The sequence below is a fragment of the Suricata suricatta genome, chromosome 13 (assembly GCF_006229205.1).
Source record: "Suricata suricatta isolate VVHF042 chromosome 13, meerkat_22Aug2017_6uvM2_HiC, whole genome shotgun sequence".
Lineage (NCBI taxonomy): Eukaryota > Metazoa > Chordata > Mammalia > Carnivora > Herpestidae > Suricata > Suricata suricatta.
This window is the reverse complement of record NC_043712.1, coordinates 10106343-10124688: the sequence shown is the minus strand read 5'-3', so window position 1 is coordinate 10124688 and position 18346 is coordinate 10106343. Positions and strand designations below refer to the sequence as shown.

Here is an 18346-nt window from a genome sequence, read left to right as displayed (position 1 = left end):
ATCCTCCCCCGCCCCCACCCCGTCTCACCCCCTACACGGCTTCCTTTTTGGAATCTAAAGGTTGAGTACCTTCTATAGATCTAGCACAGAGTCAGAACAAAGGAGAGGGAGGCACGGCCCCACCTTCTGAATGTGCCCAGCTGGCAAACAACCAGCCAGCAGGCACAGAGGACTATCAGGCCTTCGCCTGAGCTGGAGGATGACATGGCCTAGGAAAGTTTGGAGGGGTCAGAGGGGACCAATCGGGCAGGGCCTCAAACACCAGCCTGAGGACCTAGGACTTGATCCTGGAGGACCTACGGGGCCACTGAGGGTCTGGAGTGGGCAGACCACCTCACAGATCTCTGAGTATGTGTTAACCCCAGCAGTCACAGCTGGCAGCCGCAGGTGCAAAGTGGGAGGGGCTGAGATGTGGCTCCTCCCAGGTGGTCGGCGGACCCATGGCCCTGGTGGCAAGTGTACAGCGCCTGGCGCCCCTGCTGAGCACCACGCTGACCTCCGAGCGGCCTCAAATGCACATCCAGCGTCGCCATGCTGGTGAGCCTGCCATGTACCCATCCCATACATCTGGGCCCTGGTGGCACCCAGGCTCAGACATCTCTTCTCAGCTTTGGTCATTGGGAGCTGTCTGCACTACTGCAGATATTCCACTCTGTCTCCTGCCTTTGCCTGTGCTGTGCTCTCCATCCAGAATGCCCTTTCTTCCTTGACCTCCTAGCAGACTCCTGTATATCCTTCAGAACCTTGCTGGGGCATCAACTCCTCTAGGATGCCTTGCCTGGTTTTAGCTCTCTCCTTACCCCAGTGTCTTGAACATTTGTAGTAATAACTTAATTCCTCCCAAAGGTCCCCGAAAGCCAGGGCTATTTCTGAGTCATTCCTGCATCTCAGGCCAGACCCAACTACACACTCAGTGAGTGTTTGTAGATTGGATGGGGGAGCATTTATGGGGAACTTTGGCAAAACTTGTGTCCTTCAGGCGCCCAGTGAGTCCTGATGGCTCACTGATAGTCAAGTCCTGCCTGCTAGGGACCTGCTTCTAGTGATCCTTTCCCCCAGACCTGAAGAAGGCCGATCTCCCTTGGGCAAGTTGCCAAACCTCTCTGAGCTGGAATGGTGGCCCAGGCCTGTGGTGGGGAAAGGAGAAGCAGCCTCTGCAAGGTAGGCCAGCCCTGCAGAAAGACCTCCCTCAGAAAGTCCGGCCACCCAACCCCATTTGATCCCAGGCCTGGAGGTGCAGAGCCTACGCTTGATGGAGGCCAGCATAGAGGGCGATGTGTTCACGGTGCCCGGTGGGCATCCAGAGGGGCCCGGCCACATCCGCATCCCCGCAGGTGAAATGGAGCAGCTCCTCAGGAAAGGTGGGTGAGGGCAAGGGGGTGGTGGGGCCCTGCTGCAGTCTGGGTTAGCCCACATGGTGGCTAACTCTGCTACTTTGAGTAAGTCACCTCACTGTTCACAGCCTGTCTCCTTATCTGGAAGCCTGTCATGCTAGTATTTGCCTTGTGGGCTGCTATGGGGTTAAAAGTGCTTATCACAGAGTAGGTGCTCTTATCACATAGTAAGTGTTCACTTGGTCTCCTCCACTGAACCCCACACATTTCCTCTTGGAGGTGGGTGGTGGAGGGAGCAGCCACCCTTGCTGCCACCCGGGGCTGGGGGATCAGGACACGGGGCAAAGGGCTTTAGCGCTGCCAGGTTAAGCACATGCACTGGCTGGTTGGAATGCTAGTTTCTCCGCTTATTAACTGTGTGATCTTTGGGAAGTCAAGTAATCTCTCTGAGCCTCAGTTTCCCTGATTGTAAGGTGGGCAGAGCATCTCCTTCGGGGCCAACCCGTGGCACTTGCTCAGTCACAGGGTGGGGTCTTGGGCCCCCTCCCACTCAGCCAGGCCTCTCTGGAGTCACCGTGATCCACAGCTGGTTCAGCTCACGTGTCTTCCAGCACACCCTAGGGGAGTCTGGCCTAGAGCCCCAGGCCCCTGACAGCTCAGAAGAGACAAACAAATTGCAGAGGTGAGTGGGACCTACCCAGTAGCCTGCTGAGAATCCGGATCCCCTCCCCAGGGAAGGCCAGGCCTCCATCCCATCCCAGAGCTCTCATTCTGATAGACAATTCTGCCATTAGCAGCCAGAACCAAATCCTCCCCATCTCCAACATACACATCTCTGGGCCTGCCAAAGGTATGCTGCTAGAACCTGGCTCAACTACTGTCTAGGATCCTGGCTTCAGTGCTGAGACTCAGAGAGAAGACAGGGTTTACTGAATTTACCAGCAAGTCCCCAAGGCAAGACTGGAACCCAGATGCCCTAATTCCAAGCACAGGACATATCCTGATGTTTCTTTAGACACAGAGGGTGTCATTTCCCACGCAGGGGCCTGGATGAGATGACTTCAGCCATCCATGACCTCCCCCACAGAGCCAGCTGGTGTGGTGCCCTTAAAAGCTCCCCTTCTCCCCACAGGTTTCTAAGCACCCACGTGGGGTCAGCCATCATCTCCTCTGAGGTATGGGACGAAACCGGAGAGGTCAGCACAGCTGTGACCTTTCACCTGCAACATGAGGCCCAGGTACTGGGTGGGGGGTGCTTCTGGGAACTGCCACCCCAATACACTTATCCCACTTTGGTCTCCCCCTACCCCAATATCTGTTCATTTAAACTAAGGTCTAAAAATGTTCAAGAAAAATACAAGCCATCCCATTCTCCTCCAGGACTCTGCAACATGCTTGTAAGAGTGGAAATTGTTTAAATGTCCACCAAGAGGGGATGGCTCAAAAAGCCATGTGGAGCTACACGGTAGAACAGTCAGCAGGAGTAATATAAGGAATAAAGTATTTTTCTATAAACTGACATGGGAAGATGGCCAAACAATGTTTAACTTCATTACATGAAATACACAAATTCCTTCCAGCTTTTGAAACAATAGTTTCAGGGGTGCCTGGGTGGCTCAGTTGGTTAATTAAGCATCCAACTTCGGCTCAGGTCATGATCTCATGGTTTGTGGTTTTGAGCCCCATGTCAGGCTCTGTGCTGACAGCTCAGAGCTTGGAGCCTGCTTTGGATTCTGTGTCTCCTTCTCTCTCTGCCCCTTCCCCACTCATGCTCTGTCTCTCTCTGTCTCACAAATAAATAAAACATTTTTTAAAAATTAAAAAAAGAAGAAGAAAAGAAACAGTAGTTTCAGAGAAAGCTAAAGTCAGCTTTGCCCACAACTACTAATCCTGGACACACACACACACACACACACACACACATAAACACACACAATTTATCAGTCTTTTGTATGTCATCCCAAGACTTTAAAAATAGATTTGATTGAAGTAGATAAATCTACACACATCCACTTTAAGTAGACAACTTGATGGGTTTTGACCAGTGTACACACTTAGGTACCACTGCCCCAGTCAAGATAAAGAACGTCTCCACATTCCCAAAGGGCTTGTTGGGCCCCTCCCCACGCAGCCTTCTCCCCTTTCGCCCCAGGGCATCAGGGACCTGCTTCTCATGACTGTAGATTATGTCTCTCTTGTCCAAAGTTTCGCATAAATGGAATCATATAGTGCATGCTGTGCTCTGGCTTCATTTATCATCTGGTGTTTTTGAGAATCATCGATATCATCGCCTGTTTCAATAATTTGCTCCTCGTTACCGCTGAGTAAGATTCCACTACAGGGACAAACCATACTTTGTTCTAATGTCTGTAATTTTTCTTAAAATTTTCCTAAAACTGTAATATTTTTTTTTGCTTTTGCTTTTGCAAAATCAAAGTCCTTGCTCTTTCAGCTGAGCCATGTAAATATTTATGTCTCTTGTTTTCCCTGCTGTTTCACTCACAGACATCTTTCCTCATTGCTGCTTAGTCCTAGCATATATAAGCCTTGACTGAGGTCAAGTCCAGATCCACTGCCTTCCCCAGGGATGGTCCAGAATGAACATGACCATCTCCTGGTCATGCATCCAGAGTATGTATCTGCAGGGTTTTTTTTTCCATTACAAGTAACCCTGCCTAACCCTGTGGAAATCCTCACTCATAATACGTTTCTTAAAAAAAATTTTTTTAAGTTTATTTATTTATTTTGAAAGAGACAGGGACACCATGAATTGGGGAGGGGGAATGGGGGAGAGAAATACCAAGCAGGCTCTGTGCTGTCAGCAAAGAGCCCAAGGCAGAGCTCAAACTCATGAACCATGAGGTCACTACCTGAGCCGAGACCAAGAGTTGGATGCCTAACCAACTGAGCCACCCAGGCACTCCAACTCATAATATATTTTGATTCCGGTGACTGTTTCCTGGGCATATATGGCCAGGTATAGCTCTCCTGGACACAAATACATAGTTTTGTGACTTTTGATTGTACAACCACACCAGTATTTCAGTTTATACCACTTGAAAATGCTGCCAGCAAGCAGTGTAATGATCATCCGTTTCCAAAGCAAACAGTAGGTTTTCTTTGTGTTCCCAGCACCCAGTGTAGTATCAGAGACGCAGGAACATTATTATGGATGGAAGAATACATGGGGTGATAAATCAGCCAACCCAAGAAATAATATGTTCTCCGGAGGCATCATCACGAACTATGGGAAAGGGCATGACCAAGTCAGGACTCAGCCTCAGGCCTGTGCTCTGTGATCTTGAGCGGATTAATTTCCCTCTCTGAGGCTGTTTCCTCATTTGAAATCACATAATTTATGCCTGTGTCCTAGGTTGCTAGGAAGATCAACCACAATAAAAAAAAAAAACCATGAAGGGGCGCCTGGATGGCTCAGTCAGATGGGTGTCTGACTTTGGTTCAGGTCATGATCTCACGGTTCATGGGTTCAAACCCTGCATCGGGCTCTGTGCTGACAGCCCAGAGCCTGGAGCCTGCTTCGGATTCTGTGTCTCCTTCTTGCTCTGCCCCTCCCCTGATCACACTGTCTCTCTTTCAGAAATTAATAAAATGTTTAAAAAAGTTTTAAAAAAACCAGGAAGAACGTGACACAGTGTCATATTCTAGTAAGGTGACATTGCTGTTGCTCTTTCCAGTCGGGACAAATAGCCCAAGTCCTGAGCTACCTGGACTGGGGCTGGTTCCACCACTGCCTGATGTCTCCTCACTGCTTAATGACATCTTATAAAATCTATATTGTTGTCATTGTTTATGACATGTTCATTATAACACTTTAAAACTGAGACCTAGCCATTGTTAAATCAGCTGTGCATTTAATCCCAGACCTTGTGTGGGTGTTTTCACAATTATATAGACCAGATATATGTATTTTATGCAAATGAGCCCATCCTATGTATAATGACACGAAACTTTTTTCTTTATTGAGCAACATATAACAGAGCTCTTTCCCTGCCAGTAGATAGAGACCTGCTTGCTCCCCTTATCGGGTGCAGGCATCCCGAGAGGGAGGAGTCACTGTGGTTTAACCACTCCCCAAAGGATGATATTCAGCTCATTCCCAGCATTTCAATATCATACATGATATTAGTATGAAAGCCTACTCACCCCTCCTCCCCTCTGCCTCTCTGCTGGCATTTCCTCCCACCTCTTCACCCATGACCCATGCTGGGCAGCTCCCTGGACCCTCAAACTCAAAAGAGGCCTCAATGTCCCCCTGCATCCTCTTGGTCTCTCTCTCCCTTCTGTACACACACACCTGTTTTCCTGCCCTTAGGCCTTCCCACAGAGACTGGTGGAACCTGTCTGTGCCTTCTGGAACTATAGCATCAGGTGAGTTACCATTTCCAAGTTCTTTAAATAAGGCAATTTTTTAAATGTTATTTTTGAGAGAGAGAGTGAGTGGGGGAGGGACAGAGAGAGAGGGAGACACAGAATCTGAGGCAGAAACCTGACGCAGGGCTCAAACTCACGAACTTCGAGATCATGACCTGAGCCAGAGTCACCCTAACCGACTGAGCCACCCAGGCACCCCTGGGATGTTTGTTGTTTTGTTTTTTTTTAAGACATCCATTCTGCTTGAGGATGAGGTGTGTTTTTGGTCTCTGTTCACCACCTGTCTTACAGGGGTGACTTCAAGCCCTTACCCAGCTCCAGGACAAGCTGGAGCAAGAGAATCTGTTTCCTGGGAGGTAATGAGCAGCCCATCATAGGAGATATGCAAGCTCACTCTGTGGGATGCCTGGGAAGAGATTCATCTGTCAAATAGGTGTTAAACTTGATGATATATCCAAGGCCAGTGCCCGTGGGCATTTGAAGGAGCAGAAGAGGTTTTAGAAATTAGCCCCAGCTCCCTGCTCTGGATCTTTAGCTGAACATAATCACTCTTGCTTCATAATTAATGCAATTAATCAGTGGTAATCAATGGTATTAGCCCCATCCCCCTACGATCCGGGAGAGTGTTAAGTACATTTTACAGATGGGAAACTGAGGCCCAGGGAGGGGCAGAGGCATGCCCAAGGTCACAAAGCTAGTTAAAGGCAGAGCAGTGATGAGCCCCACGTTTTGGAGAGAGGCTTTCCCCAGCTTGGCACCTACCCCCACCTCCATGTCCACCCCGTTTCAGGAGCCCTTCTGTTCCCTCCCCTCCCCCAGCCCAGACACCGGAGGCTCCTGGGCCACTACTGGCTGCTCTGTGGCCACCCTGTACCAGGACTCCACCGCCTGTTTCTGCAACCACAGCACCAACTTTGCTGTCCTGTTGCAGGTGTATGACGTCCGGGTGAGTCCTGGGGGGTAGGGCTGGGCTGGTGGAGTGGGGGAAGGTGATGTCAGAACCAAGTCCTAAAGGATGACCAAGAGCTGAACAGAAAGGCCAAGCAGAGGGCCAGTCTGAGCAAAGGCAAGGAAGCTAGAAATGGCAGGCAGCCTAGACACATTCTAGAACTCTGATTACCTGGATCATCCAGTGCAAGGCTCAGGAGTGGAAGAAGGTGGAGGAGCAAGGTGGCCTGGGTCAGATGGCACAGAGCCTAGAATGCTCACGCATTCAGGTGGCGACTCGGTGGGCAGAGGACGAACGTGGATGAGTTCAGCAGGTGCTGGAATTGCCCTGAGGGGGCCCCGCTGGTGCCAGGAGTGGGCTGGCAGGGCAAAGAACAAAGAGGGGTCTGCGGGCCAGTCCCCTAGGCAGAGGGCAGGGGCCCTGCACTGGAGAGCAGAGGGCAGATGGAGGAGATGGGACTTGGGGAGGACGAGGTGGTCCAGCACAAGGGCCTGGGCAGCTGGGGATGAGGGAGTCATCTTGGAGAAGGCACAGGTGGGTAACAGGTCTGAGCAAGGAGCAGGGCTGAGGGTCCTGGGCCTGTGGGTGTTGGGCCGAATGGGTCTCAGCTGGATGTAAAGCTACGGCTGAGATGAGCTCAGACCTCAGGGGTAAAAGGAGACTGAACCAGGGGAGGCCGCTGGAAGGGCCCAGCATTTATAAACGCACCAAATTTCAGGAGGGAAGTGGGACTCAGGTTGGATGACACAGTCAGAGCCTCAGGAATGCCAGGGTCACTTGGCGTGTTGGGGAGCATGCTTGAGAAACATGCTATCCAACACATTGTCCCTGTAAAAACAGAGCATGGCCACATTTGCCTGTCAGCTCCAAGCCCCTTCCTCAGCAGGGGGTGGGGGTGGGGGTGGGGGTGGCACGCATCTGCTCCCTGTGGGTGTATCTGTCACTTCCAATACACACTCTTGGCGGCTGTGGAAACAGTGAAAGCCGGACCCGTCAGGGCCAGTTTAGGGAGAGCCAGCAGGAGATGGCGTCCAAAGGCTCTCTTATTAAGTGCCTGCTGTGTGCAGGCTTGGCCTTGCTGGCGGGTTACCAACCCTGCTTCACTGCAGGCGGGGAGCCTTGGGCCTCCCTGGACCAGGGCAAGGCAAGGCTTGGTCTGGTCAGGTCAGGGTGGTGATGAGCTCACTGCACTTGGGGTGTCTGGCCCTCCCACAGAGAAGCCCCGAGGAGGAGTCGCTGCTGAGGACGCTGTCGTTCGTGGGCTGCGGTGTGTCCTTCTGTGCCCTTGCCACCACTTTCTTGCTCTTCCTGGCAGCCGGGTGAGATGAGCTCACCACCGCAGCCTGGCACCCCGGGGCCCAGCCCACCCCGTGGGGCTCGTGTCCCTCCTCTGGGCATGTCTCTCCCGGGCCCCAGAAGAGCTTTGTCCAGGGCCTCCCACAGAGCTCCCACCTCTGCTCTTCAGTAGCCTGCCCCCAGGGACCCAAGCAGGCAGGGGCTGGTAGGGGGTGCAGCTGGTGGCAGTGCCCTTGTAACCAACTCCTGCCTGTCCAGGGTCCCCAGGTCAGAGCGAGCCACAGTCCACAAGAACCTGACCTTCTCCCTGGCCTCTGCCGAGGGCTTCCTCATGGCCAGCGAGTGGGCAAAGGCCAACAAGGTGGGCACCCAGCAGGCGTGCGTGGAAGCTCCAATCTTTTCTGAGTTGCCCCCCACATTGTCACTTGGCTCCATTCCTTGGGGTGGGGAGCACAGCCAGAATGGAGGAGTTGGGCCCCAGGGCACTTCCCGGAGACCTTCCCCACTGGTTCCTCTTTGGGTTGGAGATGCCAGGCATGGGTATGGTACCCAGGGCAGGGCTGTGCCCACAGCTGGCCTTGGTAGGGATCTGCCGCCCTCCTACCCACAGGGGGCGTGTGTGGCCATCACGGCTGGAATGCATCTCCTCTTTCTGGTGGCGTTCTCCTGGATGTTGGTGGAGGGCCTGCTGCTGTGGAGCAAGGTGGTGGCCGTGCGCATGCGCCCAGGCCCCAGGATGACGCTCTACTACGCCACGGGCTGGGGTGCGGCACCTCGGCTCCCTGGGCCTGCTCTGCCTGGCATGGCCTTTGTTGTTGTCCAACACCACCCATACCCAGCACCACCAGGCACCCAGCACCCATCCCTGACACAAGCTCAGTTTCCTCAGCTCCGTCACCCTCCAGCTTTACCCAACCCCAGCCCTTCTTAACTGTCTTCCACTCCCACCACTTCAACCCCCCACTGCTAGCACCATCTCCCCGATCCGTGGCCCACTGGCCCCTGTGCCAGTCACTACCCTCCAACCCCACTGATTCCCACACCTGAGCCCTCAGCTCAGTTTCTGCTCTCCTGCCCCCCAGCTACTCAGGGCTCCAAGGCCATTCCAGAAGGATGGGGCTCATCCAGCCCCCTTCCTAGAGCTCCCCATGCCCGCCAGTGCACCTGCTACCACAGGACAGCTCTGGGGTGGACGCCGGGTCCTGGAGAGGACAGAATGTGTGGAGTGGTCCTGAGGGCACTAATTCTTCCCCTAGGTGTGCCTGTGGCCATCGTGGCCATCACCGTGGCCAGGTCCCCCCACGACTACATGGCCCCTGGGCACTGCTGGCTCAATGTGCACACGGACACCATCTGGGCCTTTGTGGGGCCCGTGCTCTTCGTGCTGACTGTGAGCAGGGAGGCCTGGGGGGCCTGGAGGGGAGGGTTCTAGTGGGGAATGGGGAGGCCCTTTCACCCACTGACACCAGGTCTCCAGGCCAACACCTGCATCCTGGTCCGTGTGGTGATGGTCACTGTGGCCAGTGCCCGCCGCCGTGCCCGCATGCTGAGTCCCCAGCCCTGCCTGCGGCAGCAGATCAGGACCCAGATATGGTGAGGGCCAGACGTGGGTGGACCGTCGGCCGTGAGTGTGTGTGAGTCCAGGGTGGCAGTACGTGGTCATGTGGCCATCTGTGCTCGTGGGTGCAAGGCCATATATGAGCACTGTGTGCACGTGCCCCTGCTTGTGTGTACACGCACACTCATGCGTGTGGACATCTGTGAGCACGTGCCCATACACATCCCCTGGGGGAATGGTAATCAGTCCTGAGTGTATGTGAGTGGGAGGGGATGTAGGCACAAGCAAATGTCCTGTGGGCTCACCTGCTACTGATGGCACTGATGACCTAGTAGGAACAAGGTAGGGGAAACCCCAGAATCAGGCAGTCCCCAGAAGTTCAGGTTCAGCATGATAATTTAGGTCCCTACCCCTGCCAAGAACGCCATATCCACTCTCCAGGGCCATAACCTGCCAGAAGGAGGACACCCCTGACCTTCCTCTTCCCCCCTCCCCGATCCTCTGCCAAGGGCAGTGCAGCCCAAGTCAGCAGGTCCCCAAAAAGCCAGGGGGCCCCAGGGGGCCTGAGGAGGGAAGACTTCTTCAGACTCCACGCCCCCTGGATCTACTGCCCAGTCCTCAGCCTGCCCTCCAGACAGCTGCCATGCCCTTCCTCTGAGCCAGGTTGGGGACCAAGACCCCATCCCCCAAGTGTCACTACCCTACTTCATATGACTTGTGGGTCTGAGAAGGGGCAGCCAAGTCCAGCGAAGATTCCAGCTGCACCTAAGTCATGAGCAGTGGTTCCCGGTCTGTGGCTCCAGCTCCTCCCCAGGCACCCCAGCTGCCGCCCTCCCCAGAACCCTGCCGGGGCTCCCGCGCCTCCCTAGCCTCCTGCAGCCCCCACTGCTCTCCCACAGGGCCACCGTGAAGCCGGTGCTGGTCCTGCTGCCCGTCCTGGGCCTGACCTGGCTGGTCGGCATGCTGGTGCACCTCAGCCCAGCCTGGGCCTATGCCGCCGTGGGCCTCAATTCCTTCCAGGTACCTCCAGGCCCTAGGCCATCCATCTGGGACCAGGGCTGTGACCTGCAGTGGAGCTCAGAGGGTTTGTCAGGAGACAGGGGAAGGAGTGTCCTCTCCATCATGGGAGTCACCAACAGCAATCAGGGACATTGCCAAGAGGCCGGAGGCTGAGGGCAAGAGTGGGAACAAAGCCTCACATCAAAGAGGCAGCACATCAGGAAGGATTTTGAGCCCATTTCACAGCTGAGGAGCTGAGGTCCAGACCCTCAGGGATGCGGCACAAGTACTAGAGCCACTTCTGGCCTCAGCAAGAAGCCAAGGATGGGATGCAGGACACCAGTGACCTCTCCCCTCAGGGTTCAGTGGGTGGCCTGCTGTGGGGCAGTAGTGGCTGCTGTATTGGTGACAATGACACTTTAGAAAATGGTTGGGTTAGGAGGACCATGCCCAGCCTGCCCAAGTGAGGTGGTAACAGTGGGGCTGCAGGCACCCTCCGGGTGCCTGTCAGGTCCCATGTCTAGGAGCCACCACGGAGAGCCATTAGACTGGGTCTCTGTCCTCGGGTGGTTGCAGCACTGTGGGCAGCCCAGGCACAGACAGGCACAGCCCAAGGGCTGAGTGCTGGGAGGGAGGTGGGTCCAAGCAGGGCTCTCACCCACCCTGCCCTTCCCCTCCGCCTCCCTTGCACCCCTAGCAGCCCTCCTGTTGTATACACCCACTCCTCCCAGCTCCTGTCGGGGCTGAGAAGCAGGGTGGCCCAGGGATAGACAGCATGAGCTCAGGAAATCGGTGCGATGTCTATAGCGTCCATGGATCCCAGAGCTCATCCTGGGACCTCCCATCCTCTCCTGGAGAGAAGGGGCCTGAGGCTGGTAGCAGCCCCTTGGGATGCCTAGGTCATACTTGTATCTCTGAACAAGCCTTACAAATGGGGAAACTGAGACCCATGGTGTCATTTCCCAGGGCCTCGCAGGAGGGAGGAGCAGTGCTGGGGCCCGAGTCCAGAGTCTGTGTTCCCAGCCATCTGCACGTGGACCTTGTTTGTTCTCGGAAGAGCTGCACAGTTTGGGCAGGGGGTGGGGCTGGGTCAGGAAGGGCCCTGGCCCAGCTATTCTTCCGTCCATGTGACATTTGTCAAATGCCTACCAGGTGCCAGGCACCGTTCTAGGCACTGGGGACAGGCAGAAAAGGCAGCGGCAAAATGCCATGCTCTTGTGGAGCTGACCATGGCCAAGGCCAAGGAGGGAAGTGTGAAGGGAGGGATAGGGCAGGGAGTGAGGAAGGGTGTGGAGGGCGGTGATTAGCAGGGTCCCGGTCCATGGTGCCGTGTCCCCCAGGGCTGTAGGGACTCACCACTCTGGGCCAGGTGTGGGAGTGGAGAGAGGAAAGACGGGGCCGCTGCTGGGGGGAAAATGGAGCCCATGCCCAGATAGGGACCCAGAAAATGAAGAAAAACCAGGTTTCCACTATTCCTAAAGAAGCACGGCCCCCAGAGACCTGCATGGGCCTGAGCAGTGGGGGCAGGGGCGGTGCTGCTCCCTTCCTTGACACACAAGCCCCCGGAGCTCCCTGGGCTCACATTTGGCCCTACCCGGCTAGTCCTCCTCCCTGCCTGGGTTGCCCCACCCTGCCCCCCAGTGGTGGCCCAGGCAGCAGCAGCCCATCGCCATGGCGACCACTGCGTGTGCAGTGGCCCTCAGGTGGGCAGAGATGGAGCCATGTCTCTGTCTCTGAATTCTCTCTGAGGTTCCTTCTCTGTCTCAGGCTTCTCCATCACAGCCCCGTCCCCCTCTGGCCTGGATCCCACCCGGCCCTCCGTGGGCCTCTTGCTGTCTCCCTTTCTATTGACCCCTGACCCCCATAGCTTTTGTCTCTGAGCATGACCTCTCTTCCCCTCCCAGTCAGCCTCAGACCTTCCTTCCCAAGGTCTCCCGGTGAAGGAGGGGACAGGCTGCCTTGTGGGTCAGATGGCATGAGATCTGGGCCTATGACAGTCCTGTGACCATCTTCAGGCAGGTCCCCCAGTCAGGCTCTCGGTCCCTTCCCCAGCTTCCGTCCCCAGGCTTGGCCTTTCCTCTCCTCTCTACTCTCTCCTCTGTCTACCTGCTGTCCCTCCGTGTCTCCCTCTCCCTGCCCCCCTCCAGCCATCCCTCTCTCACTCTGTCTGGGGCATAAGCCAGGTGGCACCTGCCCTCAGGACCCCCCTCATGCCCTGAGGTGAGCAAGGAGCAGGCCTGGGGTAGAGGGAGTGAGCTCAGCCCGGCCTCTTGCACTCTTCGGGGCTGATTTGTTTCTGCACGGCTCCTGTGTTGGGTTTTGTACTGTTAACCAGCTACGGCTCACATTCACCCAGGCCAAGTCTTGTTAGGCGACCCTACATGCTGAAACAGGCCTCAGTTTCCACATCTCTATAAAGGGGATCATGTTCTCCACCTCATGGGATCATTGTGGGGTTCAACAGAGATGATGATTGCAAAGGGCAGAGCCAAACATCAGGCACTCACCAGGAGCACCGTGAACCGGGAGCGGGTCGGTTTCATTCAGCCACTCGGTGCCCATGCCATTCTTCATTGGAGAGGACAGTCGTGCACGGAATCAGATTCCATCCTTGGAGGTCTCAGCTTGAGGGAGAGACAAACACCAAAACCACACTCCCCCAGCCTGGTCTGATTGAGGCTGAGAGACGGAGGGAACGTGGGGGCAGTGTGGGGACAGCAGAGCCACTCATGGGGAAGTGGAGAGGGTGCTCCCTGGGGAGAGTGATTCTCAGCTAACACCCAAGCGTGGTGAGGGAAACGAATGTTTGAAGTCAGGGGAGTGGTGAGATCCAATGAGACACGAGCGGGGGTCACGTGAGCTGGTGAGACCTAGGACAGGAGGAGACATAGGGGCCAGACGGTGCAGGGTCCCCCGATCCATGGCAAGGGGCTCACACACGTGATCCCAGGGGTACCAGAGAGGCTGGGAGGGTGTTAGGCAGGGCTGGTGTGGTTGGGCTGGAGTCTGGAAAGATCCCTTTGTTTGGGTGTGAGGAGCCAGTAAAAGGAGACAGGACAGGGAATGCAGTGCAGAAGTTGCAGAGAGGACAAGCCACTGTGGGGGCTGTGGGGTACCAGGGTCTGTCTTAGGCCTCAAGGAGCCCCCTTGAACCCCCAACCCATATCCTCTAGTCTGACCTCAGGTCAAGGGCTGTTGCCTGTCCAGGTAGCATCAGGAAGACCCAAACTCCAAATTGCACCTGCTGGGCCACACTCCAGGGCCTGGAACTCACTGCTCTGTCTCCTGCTCCAGGCCCCAGGATCCCTGTCCATCAAATAGGAAGAATTAATCCACCCCCACCCCTCCCTGCCTGGGGTAAACCCAAGTTACTTTGTGACTTGCCAAGACATCTTGGTCCTCACACGCTGGGGAGTAAGAACCAGCTGTGACTCGGCCACTGTGCTGAGTCCTTCACACACAGCAGGAGGCAAGGCCCCTGAGACAGAGGCTCAGAGAGACACTCAGCTAGAGGCCCAAGTCAGAATGCATTCACAGATCTGCTGTCCCAGGACTTGGTTTGCCCTTGATTTCAGGAAGGTGTCCCCCCTCCCACCACCCACTTCTGCAGCCATGAGGATGGGGCAGGTGGTGGGGGACACAGAGGAGTAGAGGACAGAGAGGCTGACTGGTGGGCAGAGGCTGAAGGCATGGGCAGAGTAGGGCGAAGCCCCTTCCGGTTCTCTCTGCCATAGAATGTCACAGATGCCCCATACCAAGTGCAGGAGGGCACAGCAGGGCAGGACAGGGTTTGTGATCATCAGCCTGCATCTCTGAATGTCTCCGGGTCTCTCTGGGCGTGTTTCTGTTGTGGCCCCAAGCCAAGTGGTGGGGGGGGCGCTCCCAGGGAGTGACACCCACCCACATGCTGGGTTTGTTCCCAGGGGCCATACATCTTCCTGGTCTATGCTGCCTACAACGGGGAGGTGAGTCAGGGACACCAGCTGCTGGGGGTGAGGTGGGTAGGGCTTACTTGCAGGGGACTGTGGCCTGGGGTCAGAGGGAGGGTCCTAGGACTGACCCCGATGCACATCTTCCCAGGTCCGGAGCGCCCTGCAGAGGATGACTGAGAAAAAGGTGACAGAGGCATTCATGGTGGGTATGGGCAGGTAGGGTCCTGGAGGCCAGGAGGTCCCACTCACAGCCAGGATTCCAGTGCTTACACCCCTTCCTTTCAGGCTTGCTCCAGCCCCATAGGCCCAGGGTCCCACCCTAGGTCCCTGGGTCCTTGGGAAGCACCTCAGGGCAACCCTGTAGCCTTGGCTCCAGCCCGAAGACACTTGGCTATTAGAGGTAAGGCCACATCACCCTCTAGTCTGAGTACTACCCAGTGCCTCAGTTTCCCCAGTGCTCAGGTAAAGCTGGGAAGGCAATGGCAGATCTTGTCAACCCATCTTAAAGACAAGGAGACTGGGGACCAGGGAATTCTGCAAGCATGGGGCCTGGAAGGTAGCTTATGGCTTGTGTTTTCCCACACCACCAGGGAACAGGGGCCTCTGCTTCCTAGCCCAGAGGCAGGTTTGCCCAGGGTCATCTTCCTTGGGTCTCCATGCAGAGGGGGTTTGGGGGTTCCTAAAGTCAGGTGGGTGGATGAGGTATGGGGCCCTGTGACAGGGCCTGGGGTAAGTCAGGCCAGGAGTTTCAATACCAGCTCCTAGTTCACCTGCTGTGTGCACTTGGTCATGTTAGTTTCCCTCTCTGGGCCTTAGTTTCTCCATCATTAATCTTTGGAATAAGCCTCTGAGTGGAACCTTTGATAATGAGGTCCTGTCCAGGGAAGGGGAGCAGAGAAAGAGCTTCCTGCCTCAGCCTCCTGAAAGTTCACCTACTCCAGTGTTTTCCCCCTGCTAGAGACCCACAGCCCCAGGATCCCCACAACCTTCTCCTCCATCGCAGAACCCGAGAGACCGGTGAGGCTGGGACAGGGGTGGCAGGGTTTTGCCAAGGGGCTAGCAAGTGTGTCCTACAGGGTTGGGGAAGCCACAGGGATCAGGGCAGGGGTGGGGTGGGGAGGCTTCCTCTGGGGATCCAAGGGGCCCCATTCCTCAGCAGGTGCTAGGGCACTGGGAGCCGCTGGGAGGTGCTCACTGCACACTGGCAGAACCTGAATGCCAAGGCCACGGGTGGGAGCCAGGGCAAGGGGGAGCAGAAGGAGTAGGGGCTCGTTCCTCTGACAACTCCTCTATCCTCAGGCTGTGGAGCTGACAGCATTCAAGGCATCGGGTACAGCTCTCATCTCAGGGGGGTCCCCCTTCTCCCCTTGGCACCCAGACACCCCTTCAGCCCCACTGCACCAGGATGGAAGTGATCTGAGAAGCAGCCACACCTGAGTCCTTATTGATGCCCGGAAGTCCTCCATTAGCACACTGCGGGCCTGGCCGGGAAGTGCAGTGCTCTTTGGAAGAACCATACTTAGCGAATGGGTTTGGGACCCCTTCCCAGAGCTGGTGCTACAGGAGGGGCAGTGTGCAAAGACCCCGCCTTCCTCTGTGCACCCACTCTGTCTGCCCCGCACACCCCACCCAGCCTCCTGGCTGCTCCCCACTCAGAGCCCCTGTCTTGATGCCTTGTGGCCTGAAAGGACTTCCAAACGCAGTAAGAAGCAAGTGCTTTCCTCCTAGGCTGTTTCCTCAGCTGGACAGATGATGGGGGCCTGGGGGCAGTGGGGGAAGGCTGGGGCTGCCACAGGCCCAGCTCAAGGAGAGGATTGAGCCTCAAGGAGGGCTCAGCCTGGCTCTAGGTGAACCAAGGGGCCTGGGTCACTGTCAGCCTCTCTGAGCCAGAGTTTCCTGAGTCTTCAAGTATAGGTGATTGTTGGAGGGGCCGCCAGGCACAGCCCAGCCTCAAACCAACCAAGGGATTCCTTCCAGCATGGGCAAGAGGCATGTTCGTGCAGCCCTAACCCGGGCTGGGTTCTGGGCTTTATAAAGCCCGGCATCTGCTGACTCCTTTAATCCGGAGACATGGAGAAACCGTCCTCCCATTGTACAGATGAGGAAGCTGAGCGGTGTCACACAAGTCACACAAGTGTCAGCTTAGGCACACTTGAAACGCCAAGTCGGCCCCCAGGCTCCAAGCGGGCCTCCACTCCTAGTTCGTGTCCCTGTCCGGGTCCCCTGGAGTCTCAGCTCCCTCTTCTGCAAAGTGCGCAGGAGGCGCCCCCTGCAGGCCAGCACGGGAGGCCTTCCGCGGGGCCCAACGGCGCCCTCACTCCCGCCCGCGCCCCCGCCCCGCCCCTCCCCCAACCCCCGCCGGCGCGGCGCGGGTGGGAACAAGAGCGGCAGCGGTGCCTCTGCGCTCAAGTGACAGAGCCTTTGTCTCTGCTGAATGGGTGCGTTGCTAAGGCCGCTCGTAGCAACGAGCCGCTTCCAGCTCGGCCCTGAGGCCAGCCCCACCCTCCTCCGGACCCCAATCTGCCTCGCCCTTCGGACGCCCTCGCCACCCCCACCCCGCACCCCGCGACCTTCTCAGGTGGCCTGAACACGAGGTGCGGGGGAGTGAAGGCTAACAGCTCTGTGTCCCTCACAATACCTGCCGGCCACCGCCCCTCCTGAAAACAGGGGGCCCTCTGGGCATCAGGTGTTCTTCGAGGGAAACTGAGGCTCAGAGAGGGGTTGTGGGAGACTTCCCAGGGTCTCCCCAGGCCAGAATCCCCAGGTCTTCCTCCAGCCTCAGTTCCCAGTCCCCTCCAGGGGTCTCCACCGTGATTCTCTGCCAACTCAGCCCAATATTTCCCTCCCAGGTTTCTAGAAAGAGCGCCTGCAGACTTGAGTCCAAGCCTCTGAAAGGCCCATCTGGGCCCCCCACAACCAGCGGGACAGAAGGCAACCTCCACCACCACCTACTGCCTCTGCCTCAGCAGCTCCTTTCTTGCAATAGGACCCCGCCGCCCGGCTCCCCCACCTGTGCTGTGCTAACCCTGCGGTCCTGAAGCTCAGTCCCCCTAACTTTCCTGCCGACTGTTACCCCCTCGGACCCTCCCCACCTGCCGCGAAGTTCTGACAGCCCTGTGGTATCTCTAGTAATAAAGGATACTGTTGTGGCCTTTTCCTCTCTGGGGGTCACCCTGGCCTGGAGAAGGGACAGGATGCCAGGCTCCCTGGAAGGAGGTGGCGGCACAAGGGAAGCTGCCACTTTGTGTTTTGGTCTCAAGAAGGCCCCAGCCTCCTCATCAGGGTAAGCGCGGCCAACACTTATTAGCACCTACTGTGTACCTGGCTGGTCCTGAGCCCTTGACCACCTTAGAGCTATGAGTCCTCACCTCAGCCCCATGACCACCATCACTCCTACTGTGCAGAAGAGGAAACTGAGGCCAGAGAAGTTCTCCCGGCTGGGTTACATGAGGGTCACGAGGCAGGGGGCAGTCACTGTGAGTGGGAGTCACTCAGTGATTCCCAGACCCAGACCGCTCAGAGAAGGCACCAGGACAGGCAGGACCGGCACCAGGTATGATGGGCCATCCTGAAGGAAAACTTGGAGTCTGGCTGTGGGAGCAGATCCTCCCACCACGGATGGACCACAGTCCCTTCTTAGGTAGAGCTGGTCTCAGGGCCAAGGGGAGCAGCAGTGATGATGTGTTAGGGCTCAGCACCAGTGTGGGTCCCGAGGTGGAAGCCAGGTGCAGGAGGGACCCAGGGGCTGCTAACACTGCCCTGCGGACCTCGGCCTGGCTCGGGTGTTACTGGGGCCGGAGAATGTGGCACAGCCGAGGCACTCCAGACACAGATGAGGGGAGGCAGGGTGTGCCCCAACTCTGGCCCCAGGTTTTGAACCAAAGGG

General features: G+C 56.5%; 1 protein-coding gene across 1 annotated transcript; it reads left to right on the top strand.

Moving 5' to 3' along the window:
• Positions 1-440: 440 nt before the first annotated feature.
• ADGRD2 (adhesion G protein-coupled receptor D2) lies at positions 441-17614 on the top strand. The gene is made up of 17 exons (XM_029919610.1): positions 441-537; positions 1227-1365; positions 2467-2572; positions 5668-5723; positions 6546-6672; positions 7891-7994; positions 8230-8332; positions 8582-8735; positions 9228-9361; positions 9449-9564; positions 10429-10549; positions 14452-14493; positions 14609-14662; positions 14746-14860; positions 15419-15477; positions 15760-15790; positions 17310-17614. The coding sequence occupies exons 1-17, from the start codon at positions 441-443 to the stop codon at positions 17315-17317; spliced, it is 1566 nt and encodes a 521-aa protein (XP_029775470.1). The 3' UTR covers positions 17318-17614.
• Positions 17615-18346: the final 732 nt, after the last annotated feature.